The 17,068-nt window shown below is 39.6% G+C and overlaps 1 protein-coding gene across 2 annotated transcripts in view; it reads left to right on the top strand.

The window, feature by feature from the left end:
- The window catches only part of LOC124615360 (unconventional myosin-Ie-like), a 384,348-nt gene that overhangs the window by 330,798 nt on the left and 36,482 nt on the right, over positions 1-17,068 (top strand). For both annotated transcript variants that reach the window (XM_047143176.1, XM_047143175.1), the window contains 2 exons: positions 4,554-4,901; positions 11,937-12,078. In XM_047143176.1, coding sequence (XP_046999132.1) covers positions 4,554-4,901; positions 11,937-12,078 — 490 coding nt within the window. The remainder of the gene's footprint in view (positions 1-4,553; positions 4,902-11,936; positions 12,079-17,068) is intronic.

The following is a 17,068-nucleotide window of genomic DNA, read 5'->3' as shown; positions in this document are numbered from 1 at the left end:
ATTTTTTTTAGATCCACAACGTTCTTGCACAAGAAAAATGAGTGTCTAAGCTTGCAATTGTATGAAATTCTCTTATTGTATTTTTCAGCTTTTGGTTTGACAAGATACTGAAAAATACAATAATTTGTAATACTTTCACTGTGATTCTCTTAGTATGCATTGCCCGTAACAATCAAAACTTTTAAGATACATTGCAAGCAGAGTGGCCACTGTCATTGAAATTCGATATTAATAACACTAATAATAATAACAGAAATATTATATGAGGTGTATGTACACGATTTAAATCACTAGTAACGCATTTTTAATTTTTTCTATGGTGGTCCCTGTAATCATACAAATACAGTATATTTTTAGATTTTAACTGAGAACACTTGTAAGTTTCATCTGAAAATATTTTGCATGTTGAGAAACATGTCAGTTTAGCTTATTTTGTGTCAACAAATCTTTCATAGGGCAGTGAAAAGTAGAATGATTGGTAATTTGTAAGTAAGGTACATAAACTGTTCTGTTCTCAGAACATTATTAATGATGTCAGTATATTCTAGACTGAGCACACGCCAACTCTCTTAGATTAAGCACATCTTAAATTATCTGAACATTTTAAGTCCTAGTGTGATTTGAAATTATAAGTTAATCCATCCTCTAAATGATGTAAATAAGTGATTTATGTTAACCCATTCACTATACCATTGATATGTATATGTCATGCAATAGATTATTAGAGAACACGAGAGAATTTTCTGTTTGTTATTGCTATCTGTCAGTGTCCCACTGTTAAAAGGAAGCCTGCTAATGGTTTGCAGAATTCTTATAATTAGAAATTGCACCTGTAGGTTGAGCCATCTTTTAAGTTTTGTTGTTGATCCTCTGCTGGGTAGGTGTCTTGTTCTTTATCATTTGGTACGGACCTAGATCACATTTAATTTTCTTTATTTTTAGTGTTTTATCATTTGAACTAATTTGAACTATTTAATTTTTATCTGAATCATCTACGCACAAGGGACTTCTTTTGGAGGAACTTATTTATCTCAGTGATTGTGAAAATCATAGTTATTTAGAAAGTGTATTTTGATCATCAAAGAAAAATAAATTCGGGCATCACTGATATAGGAAGTTGAAGACTCAAGTATGTTGGAGATGAAAATCAAAGATTTCTTGAGAACTGTGCAAGTGACACCTGCATAGCTGATGAAGATTATCACAGAGATAGCAGTTGAAGTAAAAGTGGAGATAATGAAACAGATGAAAGTGAAGAATGAGGTGCTAGAGATCAAAGAGTCACTGGACCATCAATGCGTACAGATGTACTGTGGTGACTGGTAAATCCCTCTTTAACCAAGATTTTCTGTTACTAACAAATGTATTCCTTCTATTTTGTGTCAGGAAGTTGATAGGTCTTCCAGTGACCTAGATTTGTTTCAGCAGATATTTCCTCATAGTTATCTTATATCCATAACATACGGGGAAATAGGGCAATCAAAAATGCTATTTTGCACAGTGGATGCCAGCTTATCCCATAAAATTTGTAGTTCAACTGATCAGAGAAACCAGGTTATGCATCAAAACCTTATATAGATGAAGATATTGTTTGCCTCAAGCAGTCATTTCAGAAAGCAAGAGAGGATAGTCCATACCAAAGTGTTTCTGAACTGATGGTTAAGACCAAAGGTAGCTCTGCTGAAACAATAACTGATACTGAAGAAGAACAAGTGTAGAATAGAATTATGAGGATATTGTGACATGGAAAGTGGTTATGAATAAGATGTGGAAGTCTGTGGTGGTAGGGACAATGAAGGGAATATTTCATTGGCAACGAGTGAGAAAAGAATTGTACATAGCCCACTGAAACAGTTGGGAACAAAGGTGCCACAATGGTATTTGACAGGTTTTTATTTATTTATTCTTAAACAGTCAATCTCATGGATAGTTTACCGATTGAAGTTGTAATAACAAGCAATGGTGCCTGGCGAAATATACTGTGATTTAGCATGAAACTGCAGAAAAGTGAATATGAATTTCCTGAAAATAGTTCTGAGACTTTAGCATCATGATGGATGGGTACTAAAGATGTTCTTGTTATGAATAATTGCCACATATCGGTCACAATTGTTGCTCAATGCACTCAGAAAGACAAAACCAAACATGGTCTCCCTTGTCCTCATGGCTTTGTCACATATAATAATATTATGGCAGGTATGTCTTTATCTTATCAGAAATCAGTCTACTGTACTTTTTATAGGAAGACAGCAAAATCGTGAAAAGATGTTCTTTGAGCACCCGATGACTTCAGTGGTGAATGATTGGATTATATTTCACAGCTTACACCAAGAAAATACTACTGATCAATTTTCTATTCCTACTTGCATAGCAAATAACTGTATTGGAAAGAAAAAAGTAATTGTCAAAAGGAAGCGAACTACCGGATACCCAAGTGCTAGTACAAATCTGTGATGAGTATGGGGGACCATATACCAACTGAAGGTGACTCAAAGAGAAGTTGCACAGGATGTGCTAAGGGAAAGAAGGAAACTAAAACAAAGACCTTACGTACCATGTGTAAATTTCCTTTGTGCAAAAATTATAATGTAAATAGATTGATAAAAAATGTGCTTACCAAGTGGTGGCAGTAGAAAACCTGTACTAAAATTGAGAAATGTGCAATCTCAGGTTTTCAAATCTCAATTGGTACAGCCCACAGCAATCAGTATTTCCTTCTCATTCCGTCTGGCAAGTCTTTCTTGACCTGGTGTTCTGGACAACTTTTCTGAACCATCCCTGTCTCCTAAACTCGACAGTCCTTTTCCTTCATCCCTCTTCCACCCTTTCAACCATTCTGCCAGGAGGAGTCACTTTCTCAAAAAGCTTGCATATTTTTTTAACCTTCATATAAGTTTTCTCCTGCTGCTGGATGATGAGTAGAGTTTTTATATATGCAGTTACATCAATTTTTTAAACATTGATTATTTGTGCAAAAATTATTTTGTGCTGTATCAAAAGGAAGAGTAGCAGTGTGACTATCACATGAGGCACTTGAATTTGCACTTAATGGTAAAAAGTTTGCCACTTGGAATGATGTTCTGAAATGTCATATACCTGTAATCATACCACTAGTACATAGAGGTCGTATGTCAAAATACCAGTGGGACACTTGGAAAATGAAATAACGAGATGTACTTTTTCATGGTGTTACTGCTGGTTATGACATTGATTAAAATAACCAGATGTTGTCGTTCACTCAAAATAAAAGTGATAATGATAAGATCAATATGTACTTGTACTGCAGTTTCATAAAATGTTAATACATATAGATAAATAGAGATGACAGTTTTATTGAAAGTGATATATTGTGACCTTCTGACATATGGGCTATAAACTATTCTTATATATTGGTGTAAATGTTAAATTTCATTGTTACTTGCTTCTTGTTTGTAGCAAATTTTGTCTAACACAATAGTTCATAGTTGCTTGTAGTAATGCCTCAAATTGTAGTGCTGGTTGTTTTATTATTTCCTCTGTCTGATCTATGCTGTATCCCTGGAGGTTGTCAGCTTGATACACTCACAAGGAGACCACACAGCAGTTGGATTTTGCTATTCTTTTATATTTGTGTTATGTGAATTTCAGAACTCTAGTATCAGTATCCAAAAGTACTTCGATGCAACTCTATAAAATTCTCGAGAAAATCAATTTCGAAGTTTTCTGAGCATCTTTAACACCCTAAAGTGAGGTAATTTTTTTCAGTGGACTGCATGGCTGTATGGTAGAATGCTTACGTGCCACAGGGGCAGTCTAGGTTTGTTTCCCAGCTGTGTAAATTTTTAAAGGTGCATGTTCTATCAGCATTCCCATGATGTGAAAGTATATAAAGACAAACAGAAATTTAAGTTGTAATGTTTTTTTTTAACTGAAACAATCTTTGTTAACAATCTTTTATGAAAGGTCAGTAATTGTGAATGTATATTTGCATTGAAAACTATAATTTTGTGCACAATATGTAAGTAGTAAAAATGACATTTAGGTATATGTTAATTAGCAATATTTTATGAATTTTATATTTAAATGATGTAGGTATTTGAACCGGCATGGGTGGGTGGACGAAAAGGATAATGACCAAAATCAGACTTGTACCAATGATTACCAGTCCCAAGTGCTACTGTTGTCCCCCTCCATTGTTATGTATTTTATGCTTCATGGAAATGTTCATAGAACATGCACAGGTGTCCGCAAAATTGCATTGATCAGTAATTGAAACTCAGGGCCCCCACGTAATGGACAAATATTCTACCACAAAGCCAGGCCACCTGTTGGAAAACCTACTTTACTTTACCATATTACTGGCCCATGGTAAACCTCAAAGTCAATTTACTTGGGAATTTTTGAGAGTTGTATCAAATTGTTTTCAGACACTGGTATTTGAGTTCTGAACTTCACTGCTATAACATAAAAATTACAAAATGAATTTTCCATGTGGTCACCTCTTAGTGATTTGAAGTAGGTTATGTTATACATTTTTTGAATAACTGTTTGCAATCTTGCTGTGTATATTGCAGAACCGGATGTACGGCATTCGGTGATGGTACAAGGTCAGCGGAATTTACCTTCAAGAATGCCTACGAAACCACCGCCTAATTACCCAGCACCAGCCCTGCCTGCATCAGCAACACCAGCAACTAAGCGGCAAGCTCCGGCACGACCTCCTGCACCTACCCCAGCACCTTCTCAAGCCGCTACACCCATACGTGCACCTTTTCCTCTTCCTGTGTCAGGAGCCGCACAGAAAGTACCTCAAAATGCACAACAGACACGCCGGGCACAGATCAGACCACCTCCACCGCCAAGTGAGCCGGCTCCCCCAGACCAACCTATTGTACGGCCAGGCTCGAGGCTGCAAGCTGTCAGTAAGTATATAACTTTTTTGAGTCTTTATCACTGTTCAACATCAAATGCTGTTTTTCAGCTAAATTATGTGAATTGTTGATATGCTTTGTCGTGAAGAAGTTAATTTCAGAGCTTAGAATTGGAGTCTGAATTAAAAAAAAGGGTCATTCAGTATGTATAGAGGGTGATTCATGTGACACCCCTTTTATCTTATGACTGGTTTCACGTATCTAAACAAAGTTTTCTCCAATTGATAGTTTCCTGTGAGGCAGGGAAAGTTTTGTGTGTATAATGCTCTGAACTCTGGTATCAACCAAGACATTGAAACAGGCATGTTTTTTAATGAAACTGTATATGATTCATAACTGCATTCAATAGCTTTTGTGAAGACAATTACATTTGCGTAGCGTTTGTTAATATTGTCATTGAAATCTTTCACAAAAGAGTTTGACAACTCTACTAAAACTGGAAAATAGTGCAGCCAGAGTTGGATGTTGTGGTGTGAACATTACCAAGCTGAACTCTCATGACAGGCTGTGTTATTAGATGCAGCAAGACAGGCCTATGCTACTAAGATAAAACCTCATTTCTTGAACGGCATAGATGCAGGGTCGACTGCAATACTTTTTTTTTAATTATGGAAGTATGACATTGTCGGCTTCTGTCACAACAATTATGGCTTAGGAAAACTATTTCACATGTATATACATTTGCAGTTTTTTTAATGTCTATAGCTTCATCAGATAGTTTTCCATTTAAATCTCCGTGTTGCTGCTTACTTGTCAAAGCCGAAACAGAAACATTGGTCATTCATACTTCCTAGTCATAAAACTACCCTATTCATAGCGAAAAAGAAACTGCAGCATTAACCTTCTTAGATTTGGAAAAACAACGCTGACCTCTCTTTGCCTGGAGGCAATTGAGTGCTTCTTATAGGTAATACACCTGCTGTCAGACAGATATGGGCTATAGGTACTATTCGAAATTGTAATTAGACTGAATACACTTAAAATAAATTAAATATGTTATTCAAAATGATGGACAACATTTCATCCAAAAAATAAATACTGTTCTGATAACATAGTTTTACACTTTACTTAAGCATGTGCTCAAAAATGTTTACCATCGACTGCAAGGCACATTTGCGATCACCATTTGAGAGATAGGTGAACAGATCAAGCTGCATAGGATGATATACCCTTGCATGCTGTGACAATTTGATGGCATGTATCATCTGACATAGTTGGGGTTTCATGATAGACTGCATCTTTCAAAGCGCCCATAGAAAGAAATCAAGAGCAATCAAATCAGGGGACCTAGCTGGTCATTGTATTGCTGGATTCCATCCTATCCAACGATAAAGAAACGTTTCATTAATTATTTGCATTGCAACACAGGAAGAGTGAGCTGGGAAGCCTTCGTGTTGGAACCACATACACTTTTGCTTGTGAAGTTGTACCTCTTCTAGAACAGTGTGAATGTTTATAAGAAAGTGTGCCTTTGAATTTCCATTTAACAGGTGAGAGATCAAGTAGGGTCCTGCAGTGGAATTTCATATGATGCTGCACTATACGTTTATGCTCCATAGTTGTGGGTGTTGTACTTGATAAAGCCGGTGTGGATATTTAGCTACCCACTAGTGCACATTGCGTTAATTTACATTACCGTGTTACGTAAATGTTGCATTGCATCATCGGTAAAGAGCACACATAAAAACGTCATGTCACCTCTCAGGTGCTGCAGAGGAAACAGATGAAATCTTATATGATGTTTGAAGTCGTGTCCTCAATGCCTGTGTGGTGATTGATGAAATAAGTGGCATTTATGTTGATGCAAGATGCGAAATACACTTATCTGGCTGATCGCATAGCCTATGGCAATACCTTATGCCATCATGCGGATAAAAAAGCTTCTTCGTGTGCTCTGTCAGTTGCAGTCTTTATCCTCATCCTTTGTTTGATACTGAAGCTGCTTGTTCACACTAGTAAGCTAATAATTCCTGCACGTGCCTGGCACGATGGACAGCAAAGATCAGTTTTTGACTTTCCTATGCTGCCATACATACCTACAAACAAGTCAGGGGAACGGCCATGGGAACCAGAACGGCTCCGTCGTATGCCAACCTCTTCATGGGCCGCATGGAAGAGGCTTTCCTGAAGACCCAACAGCTGCTTCCCCTGGCCTGGTATAGATTTTGTAGATGACAACTTTGTGGTCAGGACTCATTTTGAAGAAACACTCCTTAATTTCCTCCATAACCTCAACTCCTTGTTGAATCTGAATTTCACCTGATCCTTCTTCAAAACCCAAGCCACCTTCCTGGTTGTTGACCTTCATCTTGTTGAAGCTCACACCCACACCTCTGTCCACATCAAACCCACAAACAAACAACAGTACCTTCACTTTGATACCTGCCATCCATTCCACATCAAACACTCCCTTCCCTACAGCCTAGGTATTCATGGCAAACATATCTGCTCCAGTGACGAATCCCTCAACAATTAAACCAATAACCTGACCAGTGCTTTCCTCTCCCGCAACTATCCTGCAGATCTTATCCACAAACAGATCTCCCGAGCAATACATTCCTCCCCATCCAACAACAATGTTCCTACCCCCAGACCACACAGAAGCATCCCCCTTGCCAGTATTATCCTGGCCTCGAATACATCAACAAATTACTCCGCCAGGGATATGACTTTCTCAAGTCAAGCCCTGAAATGAGATCTTCCCTTGACAATATTCTCTCCACACCACCTAGAGTTGCCTTTCGTCGCCCTCCTAACCTCCGTAACATTCTTGTCAAACCCTACAATATTCCCAGACCACCTTATCTACCCAGCAGTTCCTACCTCTGTAACTGACCCCGCTGCAAAACCTGCTTCATTCATCCCCCCACAACCACCTACTCCAGCCCCACTACTGGTAAAACATACACAATTCAAGGCAGGGCCACATGTGAAACAACACATGTCATTTAACAGCTGACATGCCTGCACTGCACAGCCTTTTACATTGGTACGACGGCAACTAAACTGGCTGAGCGCATCAACAGCCACAGATGAACTGTCCGCCTAGGAAATGTCCAATGCCCAGTAGCAGAGCATACCGTCCAGCATAATTTTAGGGACCTAGGAACCTGCTACACTGAACGTGCCATTTGGCTTCTCCCACCCAACACCAGTCTCTTGCACTCCAACAGATCCTTTCATCCTGCCATCCCCCTGGACTGAACCTACGTTAACCAACCTCACTCCCATTTACTCTTCAGTCTTCTCCTCTTTCCCTTTCCTCTTCAGCCATTCGTACATCTTTTCATCCTACATAGTTGTGTTTATCTTTATACTATATACCTCTTTACTTCTGTATGCATCCTCTTTGGTGTGAAGCTGGCACAGTACTTACAGTAGAATATCTTTGGCTTCCCTCTGACACCAATGTCTCCATCTTTGCTACCCTCCCTGTTTACCTTCCCCCTGTTGCTTAGCAACCTGAGTTGTGAGTAACTGAATCCACTTTCCCTTCTTCCCCTTTTCTTCCCCTCTCTCCTCCCCGATGAAGGAACAAAGTTCTGAAAGCTAGGATACTTAAATTTTCTGTTCTGTCTTGTGTATCTATCGGCTGTACTGAGCTGAGGTAAGTACGGGCCAGCCCCTCTATCTCTTTGTTAGTATTTGTTTCATATCCATAAGTTATTTTGTCTGCGAATCCAAGTGCTCACTTTAGAAATAACCGATGTCCGTACTATAGAGCAATCTTCTCTTTACTAATACAAGCCCTTAATTTAGTATTTTGATTGGACCCTTCTTTGTGAGTGATAAACATATGAGTCATCCATTACATACCTGATAATGTCCCCATGACAGATGGCCTTGGTTATGTGTTCCATTGTTTCGGGGAATATCCTGATATTTAACTGATGTACCTAACTGGAAACATGAAATCTTTTACATGTTAATAGGTCAGGGTTTTGGCCCATGGGAAATTGTGATAGCAAGTCTGTATCCACATATTGTACCATAGGTATCTAGTGAATATCGTAATGCAGTGCCTGTAGAAAGAGGGTCATATCTGTAGCCTTTGAACTGTTCTGTAAACTGTAAGTGTGGGCCAAAGTGCCAACAATGGCTGAGGATTGGTGACCAAGTGCAATTTATTCCTTTAGGGTAAACATTATTTTAATTTTTTATGGCACAAATAGTTTAACAGTGTGACTGTTTAAGTTTGGGAGGCTAAACTGTCTGCTGCTCTGACTCACTGGCATTTCTGTATGCTGTTATAACTCCAGTGCACTATTGTGAAGCATCTGATTTGAGCACCAGTTGTTTTCCAGGATGCCATGAATGGAGGCCATGAATTTTCTTTAGTAGCTTATTTTATCGTAAAAGAGTTGTAGCTCTTTAATATTACACTACCTTGTTGGATTATGAATTACAGCAAAACACTGTTGCCTGAATTTTGTGCCTTTCTGTGGTAGAAAGTGCTTAAATATTTAATTTTAGTTTTAAAAATATTTCTACACATTCATTGTGAAGACCACCCAAAACTCAGAAAGGCTAGTGAGATACTATATTGGTTGAATTTGTAATTTTAAACCCAAAGAAATTGAAAGAAAGTCTAAAGATATTTTCATGTGTAGTTTTGTTTGAATCGTGTGTCTTCTGACTGGTTTGATATGGCCTGCTACAAATTCCTCTCCTGTGCCAAACTTTCATCTGAATTGCAACCTATGTCCTCAGTTATTTTGTCTACATCTACATCATACTCAACAAGCCACCTAATGGAGTGTGGCAGAGGGCACTTTCGGCACCACTACTATGTGATCGCCCCAACCCTGTTCCACACGTGAATAGTGTGGGGGAAGAACAATTGTCGGTAAGCCTCTGTATTGGGTTTACATTCTTGAATTTTCTCCACGGGGTCAATATGCGAGATGTATGTAGGGGGAAATAATATGTTATTCGATTCCTCCTGAAAAGTGCTGTATCGATATTTCAGTGGTAAATCTCTCCATGATGCAAAACACCTCTCTTGTAACATCAACCAGTGGAATTTGATTAGCATCTTCATATCACTCTCTTGCCAGCTAAACGATCTCATGACGAAACACGCTGCTCTTCATTGGATCTTCTCTATCTCCTCTATCAGTTCTACCTGATAGGGGTCCCAGATAGATGAACAGTATTTGGGAATTGGGTGAACAAGTGCCTTATAAGCCACTTCTTTCATGGATGAGTTATATTTCTTTAAGATTCTTCCGCTGAATCTGAATCTGATACCTGCTTTTCCCACTATGTGTTTTATGCGGTCGTGCCACTTAAGACTGCCCTGGGTAGTTACACCTAGATATTTTACGGCAGATACTGTCTCCAGCTGCTTGTCATCAATAGTGTAGCTGTACAGTAGTGTGTTTCTTTTCCTACATATGTGCAATATGTTACATTTATTTACGTTCAGGATCAACTGCCAGAGCCTTCACCATTGATCAATTATCTGCTGGTTGTTCTGCAAATTCTTATCATCTTCTGGCATTGCTACTTTTGTATAGACAACTGCATCATCTGCGAATAGTCTTATAGAGCATCTGATGCTTTCTGCTAGATAATTTATATGTATTGTAAACAGCAACAGTCCTATCACACTTCCCTCTGGTATTCCAGATATTACCTTTACATCTGTTGATTTTGTTCCTTTAAGAGCGACATGTTTAGCTCTGTCTGCAAGAAAGTCATGAATCCAATTGCAAGTCTGCTCTGATACTATGTAAGCTTGCATTTTTTTCATTAAACAGCAATGTGGAATGGTGTCAAATGCCTTACTGAAATCCAGGAGCACGGCATCAACCTTAGCACCATTGTCCTCTCTGCACTGAGGGTCTCATGGAGCAACAGAGTGAGCTGAGCTTTGCAGGATCTCTGTTTACAGAATCTATGTTGATTTTTATAGGGGAGATGTTCATTTTCCAAAAACGCAATAATTCTTTAGTATAAAATATGTTCCATAATCCTACAACAGATTGATGTCAATGATATATTTATAATTGTGTGGATCTGTCTTATGGCCTTTTCCAGTCATTAGGTGCCTTTTGTTGCTCAAGTGATCTACAATAGGCCTAAATTGCTGCTAGAAGGGGAGCAAGTTCTTTTGCATAATCTTCATAGAATCTTATAGGAATCTCATCTGGTCCTGACACCTTTCCACTACTAAGTGATTGTAGGTGCTTTTAAATTCCACAATCGGCTATCTCAATATCTGCCATTTCTATGTTTGTACAACGATTAAAAGGAGGAACAGTGTTACGATCTTCTGCAGTGAAACAACTTCAGAAGATCGAATTCAGTATTTCGGCCTTCTCTCTGTTATCTTCCATTTCGGTGCCAGTGTGGTTGCTGAGAGAATGAATAGATGATTTTGACCCACTTACTGATTTTAGATATGATCAAATTCTCTTAGGGTTTGTACTCAGGTCAGTTGACAACATCTTACTTTCAAAATCATTGAACGCTTCTCTCATTGCTCTCCTTATGGTCATTTTTGCTGGATGTATTCAAATCTCTGTGTTCCTCTACAGTTTTCATCCTCAACAGCTCTGTCTAGTACCATGGAAGTTATTCCCTGATGTCTTAACAGATGCCCTATCATCCTGTTCCTTCTCCTTGTCAGTGTTTAGCAGCGATTTTGTGGAGAATGTCCTCAATCCTTACCTGATCAGTCCACCTAATTTTCAGCATTTTTCTATAGAATCACATCTCAAAGGCTTCAATTCTCCTCTGTTCCAGTAGATTTACAGGGGTGAATGTGGTGGAGCAAATGACTTGCTACAGATGATATTGGTGATGAATTGACCCTTGAGTCAGATCAATTGCTTGTTGTACTGGACTAAATGACATTGGACAACTAACAGTGTTGGTGTTAGCAAATAACTGTGTGCCTAATGATGGGTTCTGCATTAAATATTGCATCCGTTTTTTCATCAGATTAAGTTTACTTTTTCATTTTAGGAGTCAGAATTTTAACAGTTACATTATCAATAATTCAGTTATCTTTCCATGTAGGTAAAACAGCTGCTGCCAAAACTAATCAGGCAGGTGGAGTCAGGGTGTTCCCAGGTGCTGGTCAGCTGAAACAAGAGATGAAAAGTCCTGTACCAAATGAAAATGCTAGTTTCATGAGAACACCAGAAGCTGGAGTTGCTGGGTAAGTTCATCAATTTCATCCTGTGCTTTTATTTTATTACATTTTATTTTACAAATTAATTATACATTGTGCATACAGCACTGACAGAGGGATGATGGTTCAGAGTGCCATATTGTGGATGGCTTACAAACCACCAAATGCTGAGTCCATAACAGCTATGTTTACCCATAAATGGCACAAATTCAGAGACAAGCAGTGCCTTACCCAGTATGCTGGAAGTCTTGTTAAGGCCTTCAAAGACAGACATCACCCCTAAACCTAGTACACTCCAAGATTTCCCATACCATATCCATGTATACACCTAATTTTCTGACCACCTCCAGGAACCAGATGCAGAGGTGTACCTCCATCAACAGTTAGTATCATCTTGGACTGGAACAACTTAATCATTGGTGTCACCGGGGCTTCAACTATGTACCATCAAGCCTGAAAATGAGGAACATTGTACTTGCACCCCTTCTCATACTTCCAAAAGTGGTATTGTGTCACAACTCAGCATATACAATATCCAAGCCCATTCTTATGCCACACTTACTCCCAGCTCCTGCTACATGGGTCATACACATGTGGGAGATTCACATGTGAGACTTGACCATTACACTCATCCAGCATATCCTACTCCAGTCCCGTCACAAACTTATCCTATCCTTTCAGAAGTGGATTGCCTGTGAAGGCAGTCATATCATATACCAGCTGTGCTATAATTTATGCACAGCATTTTATGTGGGCATGATCTCCAACTAATTGTCCACCTTAATGAATTGCCACCAAAAAACTGTGGCCAAGAACATGGTTGACGATCCATTGGTGCAACATGCTACTGAGCACAACATGCTCAATTTCAGTAGCTGCTTCAGTAGCTGCCATCTGGATCCATTCCATGTGAGCAGCTTTTCTGTATTGCATAGGTTGAAGTTATCTCTGTAACACATCCTTCTACCCCATAATACTCAATCTCCATTTACCCTTTCCTAATAACCACCTTCCCTCCTCTGCCAGGACCCTAACTTATTTCATCCTGCACTCACCCCATCCTTTCTGGAGTCTTCCTATTCCTCTGTTCTGTCTCTCACTCCCAATTCACTACTCCACATTATTGTGTACTGCACACAATGTTCCTTGCCTGCTACCAGAATTAGCTGACTGGTGCCACATTTATATCCCATGCACATGTTGCACTTTCTGCCCAGTCATCAGCAATCCTTCCCAAAGTCTTCCTCCCTTGCCTGTCTCTTTTTCTCCCCTCTCCGATTCTACCCACCAAAACTCTTCATCCCAGATAAAATGCATTTCCAGCATAATGTAGCCATGGTGTGTGTGTGTGTGTGTGTGTGTGTGTGTGTGTGTGTGGATGGCACACGCACGCATGTGTGTGTTTAGTAATTACCTTAGTAATGAGGATTCATAAGTTACCACTAGCTGTATTTTGATGTTAGCATACTTTACAGGCGTAGTCTGCAGTGACTGCTTATGCCTTTGTCAATCTATAAATTGACTACTGTCACAATCCTGAAGGCTTTTCGTCATCATGGCTTGTGTATGAGTAAATGAATAAATGAAATTACAGAAATGAAATTCATCATAATTATAAAACAGAAGACCAGATGAAAATCTGAACTGCTGGGAGTGAAGGCGACATAGAAGTGCCCATTACTGATGTACTAGGGAAACATTAGCTGTAATGAGGTCATTATTTAATGAGAACGTAAATCAGCAACCAAGTATCCTGATGGAGAGGTTTTAGGTAAAAGACTAAAAGGAAACCTAAGAAAGTGCTGTGTAGATGCAGTTGTGGACTTACTGGCAAGTACTAGTGCACCACACCTGGGAAACCACATTTGGGAGGAGGTAATGATTTTTTTCCCCTTCAATCCTCATGTTGTGTTTCATGGCATTCTCTAAGAAACATTATTGAGAATTCATTTCACCTTTGCATTTAGTGTCATCCTAACTTTCATTTAATCACTGTTGTTGGTATCTATTACTACCCATTATGAATCAAACAATGGAAAATCCAGGATGAAATTTAACAACATCATGAAAAGGGAAGTTGCTACTCACCATATAATGGAGATACTGAGTCGCAGATAGGCACAACAAAAAGACTCTTACAATTAGAGCTTTCGGCCGTTAAGGCCTTCGTCAACAATAGATGACAGATGCGCACAGGCAGACAGACGCGCACAGACAGACAGACACACACACACACACACACACACACACACACACACACACACACACACACACACACACACACACGTGCAATCTCAGGCAACTGAAACCAAACTACAAGCAGCAGCACCAGCGCATAATGGGAGTGGCGACTGAGTGGGGGTAAGGAGGAGGCTGGGGCGGGGAGGGGGAGGGATAGTATGCTGGGATGGGAACAGGGAAGAGGATGGATGGTTGAGGACAGTGACTAATGAAGATTGAGGCCAGGAGGGTTATGGGAACATAGGATGTATTGCAGGGAAAGTTCCCACCTGCACAATTCCGAAAAGCTGGTGTTAGTGGGAAGGATCCATATGTCCCAGGCTGTGAAGCAGTCATTGAAATGGATATCATATTTGGCAGTTTGTTCAGCAACAGGATGGTCCACTTGTTTCTTGGCCACAATTTGTCAGTGGCCATTCATGCAGACAGATAATTTGGTGGCTGTCATGCCGTCATAGGATGCAGCACAGTGATTGCAGCCTAGCTTGTAGACCACACGACTGGTTTCATAGGTAGCCCTGCCTTTGATGGGATGGATGATGTTAGTGACCAGACTGGAGTATGTGGTTATATGGATATGGTGTCCGAAAGAACAGACACCATATCCATATAACTATATAGTTCTGGCAACACCGACCATGACCTCCTCCTTCTGTGTGGGTGCACACATATTCCCCAAACTCTTATGGGACTTGGTAAGAATGTCTTCCACGAGTAATGAGTGTGTTGGGGTGGGACACTACTAGTGTAGTGTATGGACATACAAGGTGAGAATGTGTGTCTCGCGGGAGGCATGCGTGAGAGAGTCCCTGCAGTCACGCTATCCTCTGTGCCCTCAATGGCTCAGATGGATAGAGCGTCTGCCATGTAAGCAGGAGATCCCGGGTTCGAGTCCCGGTCGGGCACACATTTTCACCTGTCCCCGTTGATATATATCAATGCCCGTCAGCAGCTGAAGGTATTAATATAATTCTAATTTCGGAGTAGGTGGTGGTGGGAAGATGTATGGGACAGGTCTTGCATCTAGGTCTGTTACAGGGGTATGAGCCATGAGGTAAGGGATTGGAAGCAGAAGTTTTGTAAGGATGAACGAGTATATTGTGTAGGTTCGGTGGATGGCAGAATAGCACTGTGGGGAGGTTGGGAAGAATAGTGGGCAGGACATTTTTCATTTCAGGGCATGATGAGAGGTAATTGTAAACCTGACAGAGAATGTAATTCAGCTGCTCCAGTCCTGGGTGGTACTGAATTATGAGGGGAATGCTCCTCTGTGGCCGGACGGTGGGACTTTGGAAGGTGGTTGGAGACTGGAAGGATAAGGCATGGGAGATTTGTTTTTGTACAAGGCTGGGAGGATAATTACAGTCATTAAAGGCTTCAGTGAGACCCTCGGAATATTTCGAGAGGGACTGCTTGTCACTGGAGATGTGACGACCACGGGTGGCTAGGCTGTATGGAAGGAACTTCTTGGCATGGAACGGGTGGCAGCTATCGAAGTGGAGATATTGCTGTGGCTAGTAGGTTTAATATAGACAGATGTACTGATGTAGCCATTTGTGAGGTGGAGGTCAACATCTAGGATCCATATCCAGGGTACGGCTGTGGGCACCCTATGGCACCATTCTGTGCCAACCTATTCATGGGCCATCTAGAGGAATCTTTCCTAAAAATCCAGAATCCTAAACCCCTTCCCTGGTTCAGCTTCATTGATGACATCTTTGCTCTCTGTATCGAAGGTAAGGACACCCTATCCACATTTCTCCAGGACCTCAACTACTTCTCCCCCATTTGCTTTACCTTGTCCTAGTCAACCTCTATCACCCTTATTGTGTAATACTTGAATCATCCTCTGTTTCTCTTACTGTATTGTTGTTATATTCCTGTTTCTCATATCTTAGGGTTCATTGTGTTTCCTGTCAAATTTTGTAGCATCCTACTTTCAGTGTCATACAGATCCTTTCTTGAATCCATACTTTCCTCACCTTTTTTTTCTCCAGCACTCTTTCTTTGCACTTTATGTTAAACCAAATTTTGTTATATTCTATTCTTCTTAGTATATCTTCAGAAATTACTTCTCAAATAATGTTCTTCAGATGTCTCCATCTGCTTTTGACATCTTCTTGTTCCATATTAGTCAGTCTAGTTTTTGTTAGCTTATTTTCCATTTCTTTTGTATTTTTTCCACCACGTATCCTATGTTGTGCTTAGTAATTTCCAATTTATTTCTATTTAGTTTCCTTTTGAGTTTTATTTTCATTTTTAATATGATTAACATATGGTCTGTGTCACAATCTGTGCCCCCAAGGACCGGTTGTGTAAAGCATTAACCTGGAAATCTGTATTGTATAAACATTAATCTTATATATATCATTTGACTGGCGAAAATTTGCAGTTCAAATTTAAGTTCAGCTCTAATCATCAGTTGATAGTGTAGTCACACTACGATTCATCACTTTTGTGTTTTGCAGATACCAATTGAAATAATAAAAAAATTGTTATTAACACAAAAAAAGGCAAGCAAATATGTGACTACACCATTCCCACACCGCTAATGCTGAAAATACTTTCTTTGATCTGGAAGGTTATCTTAAGGATATTACCAGCTACCATGTGTACTTAATGATCAACCTCATAACAGCTCTTGGGAGACGACTAGTAATTTATGCAATTAGTTCAAAGGCATTTTATAGACACTTAGCAGTAGTGTAAGAAAGGAAAATTCAAAGTACTTGAAGTGAACAGTTAAGTATGAGAATTTTGGCAGCTGCCAACAATG

Source organism: Schistocerca americana, chromosome 5 (genome assembly GCF_021461395.2).
Source record: "Schistocerca americana isolate TAMUIC-IGC-003095 chromosome 5, iqSchAmer2.1, whole genome shotgun sequence".
NCBI lineage: Eukaryota > Metazoa > Arthropoda > Insecta > Orthoptera > Acrididae > Schistocerca > Schistocerca americana.
This window is presented reverse-complemented; position numbering and strand designations above follow the sequence as displayed.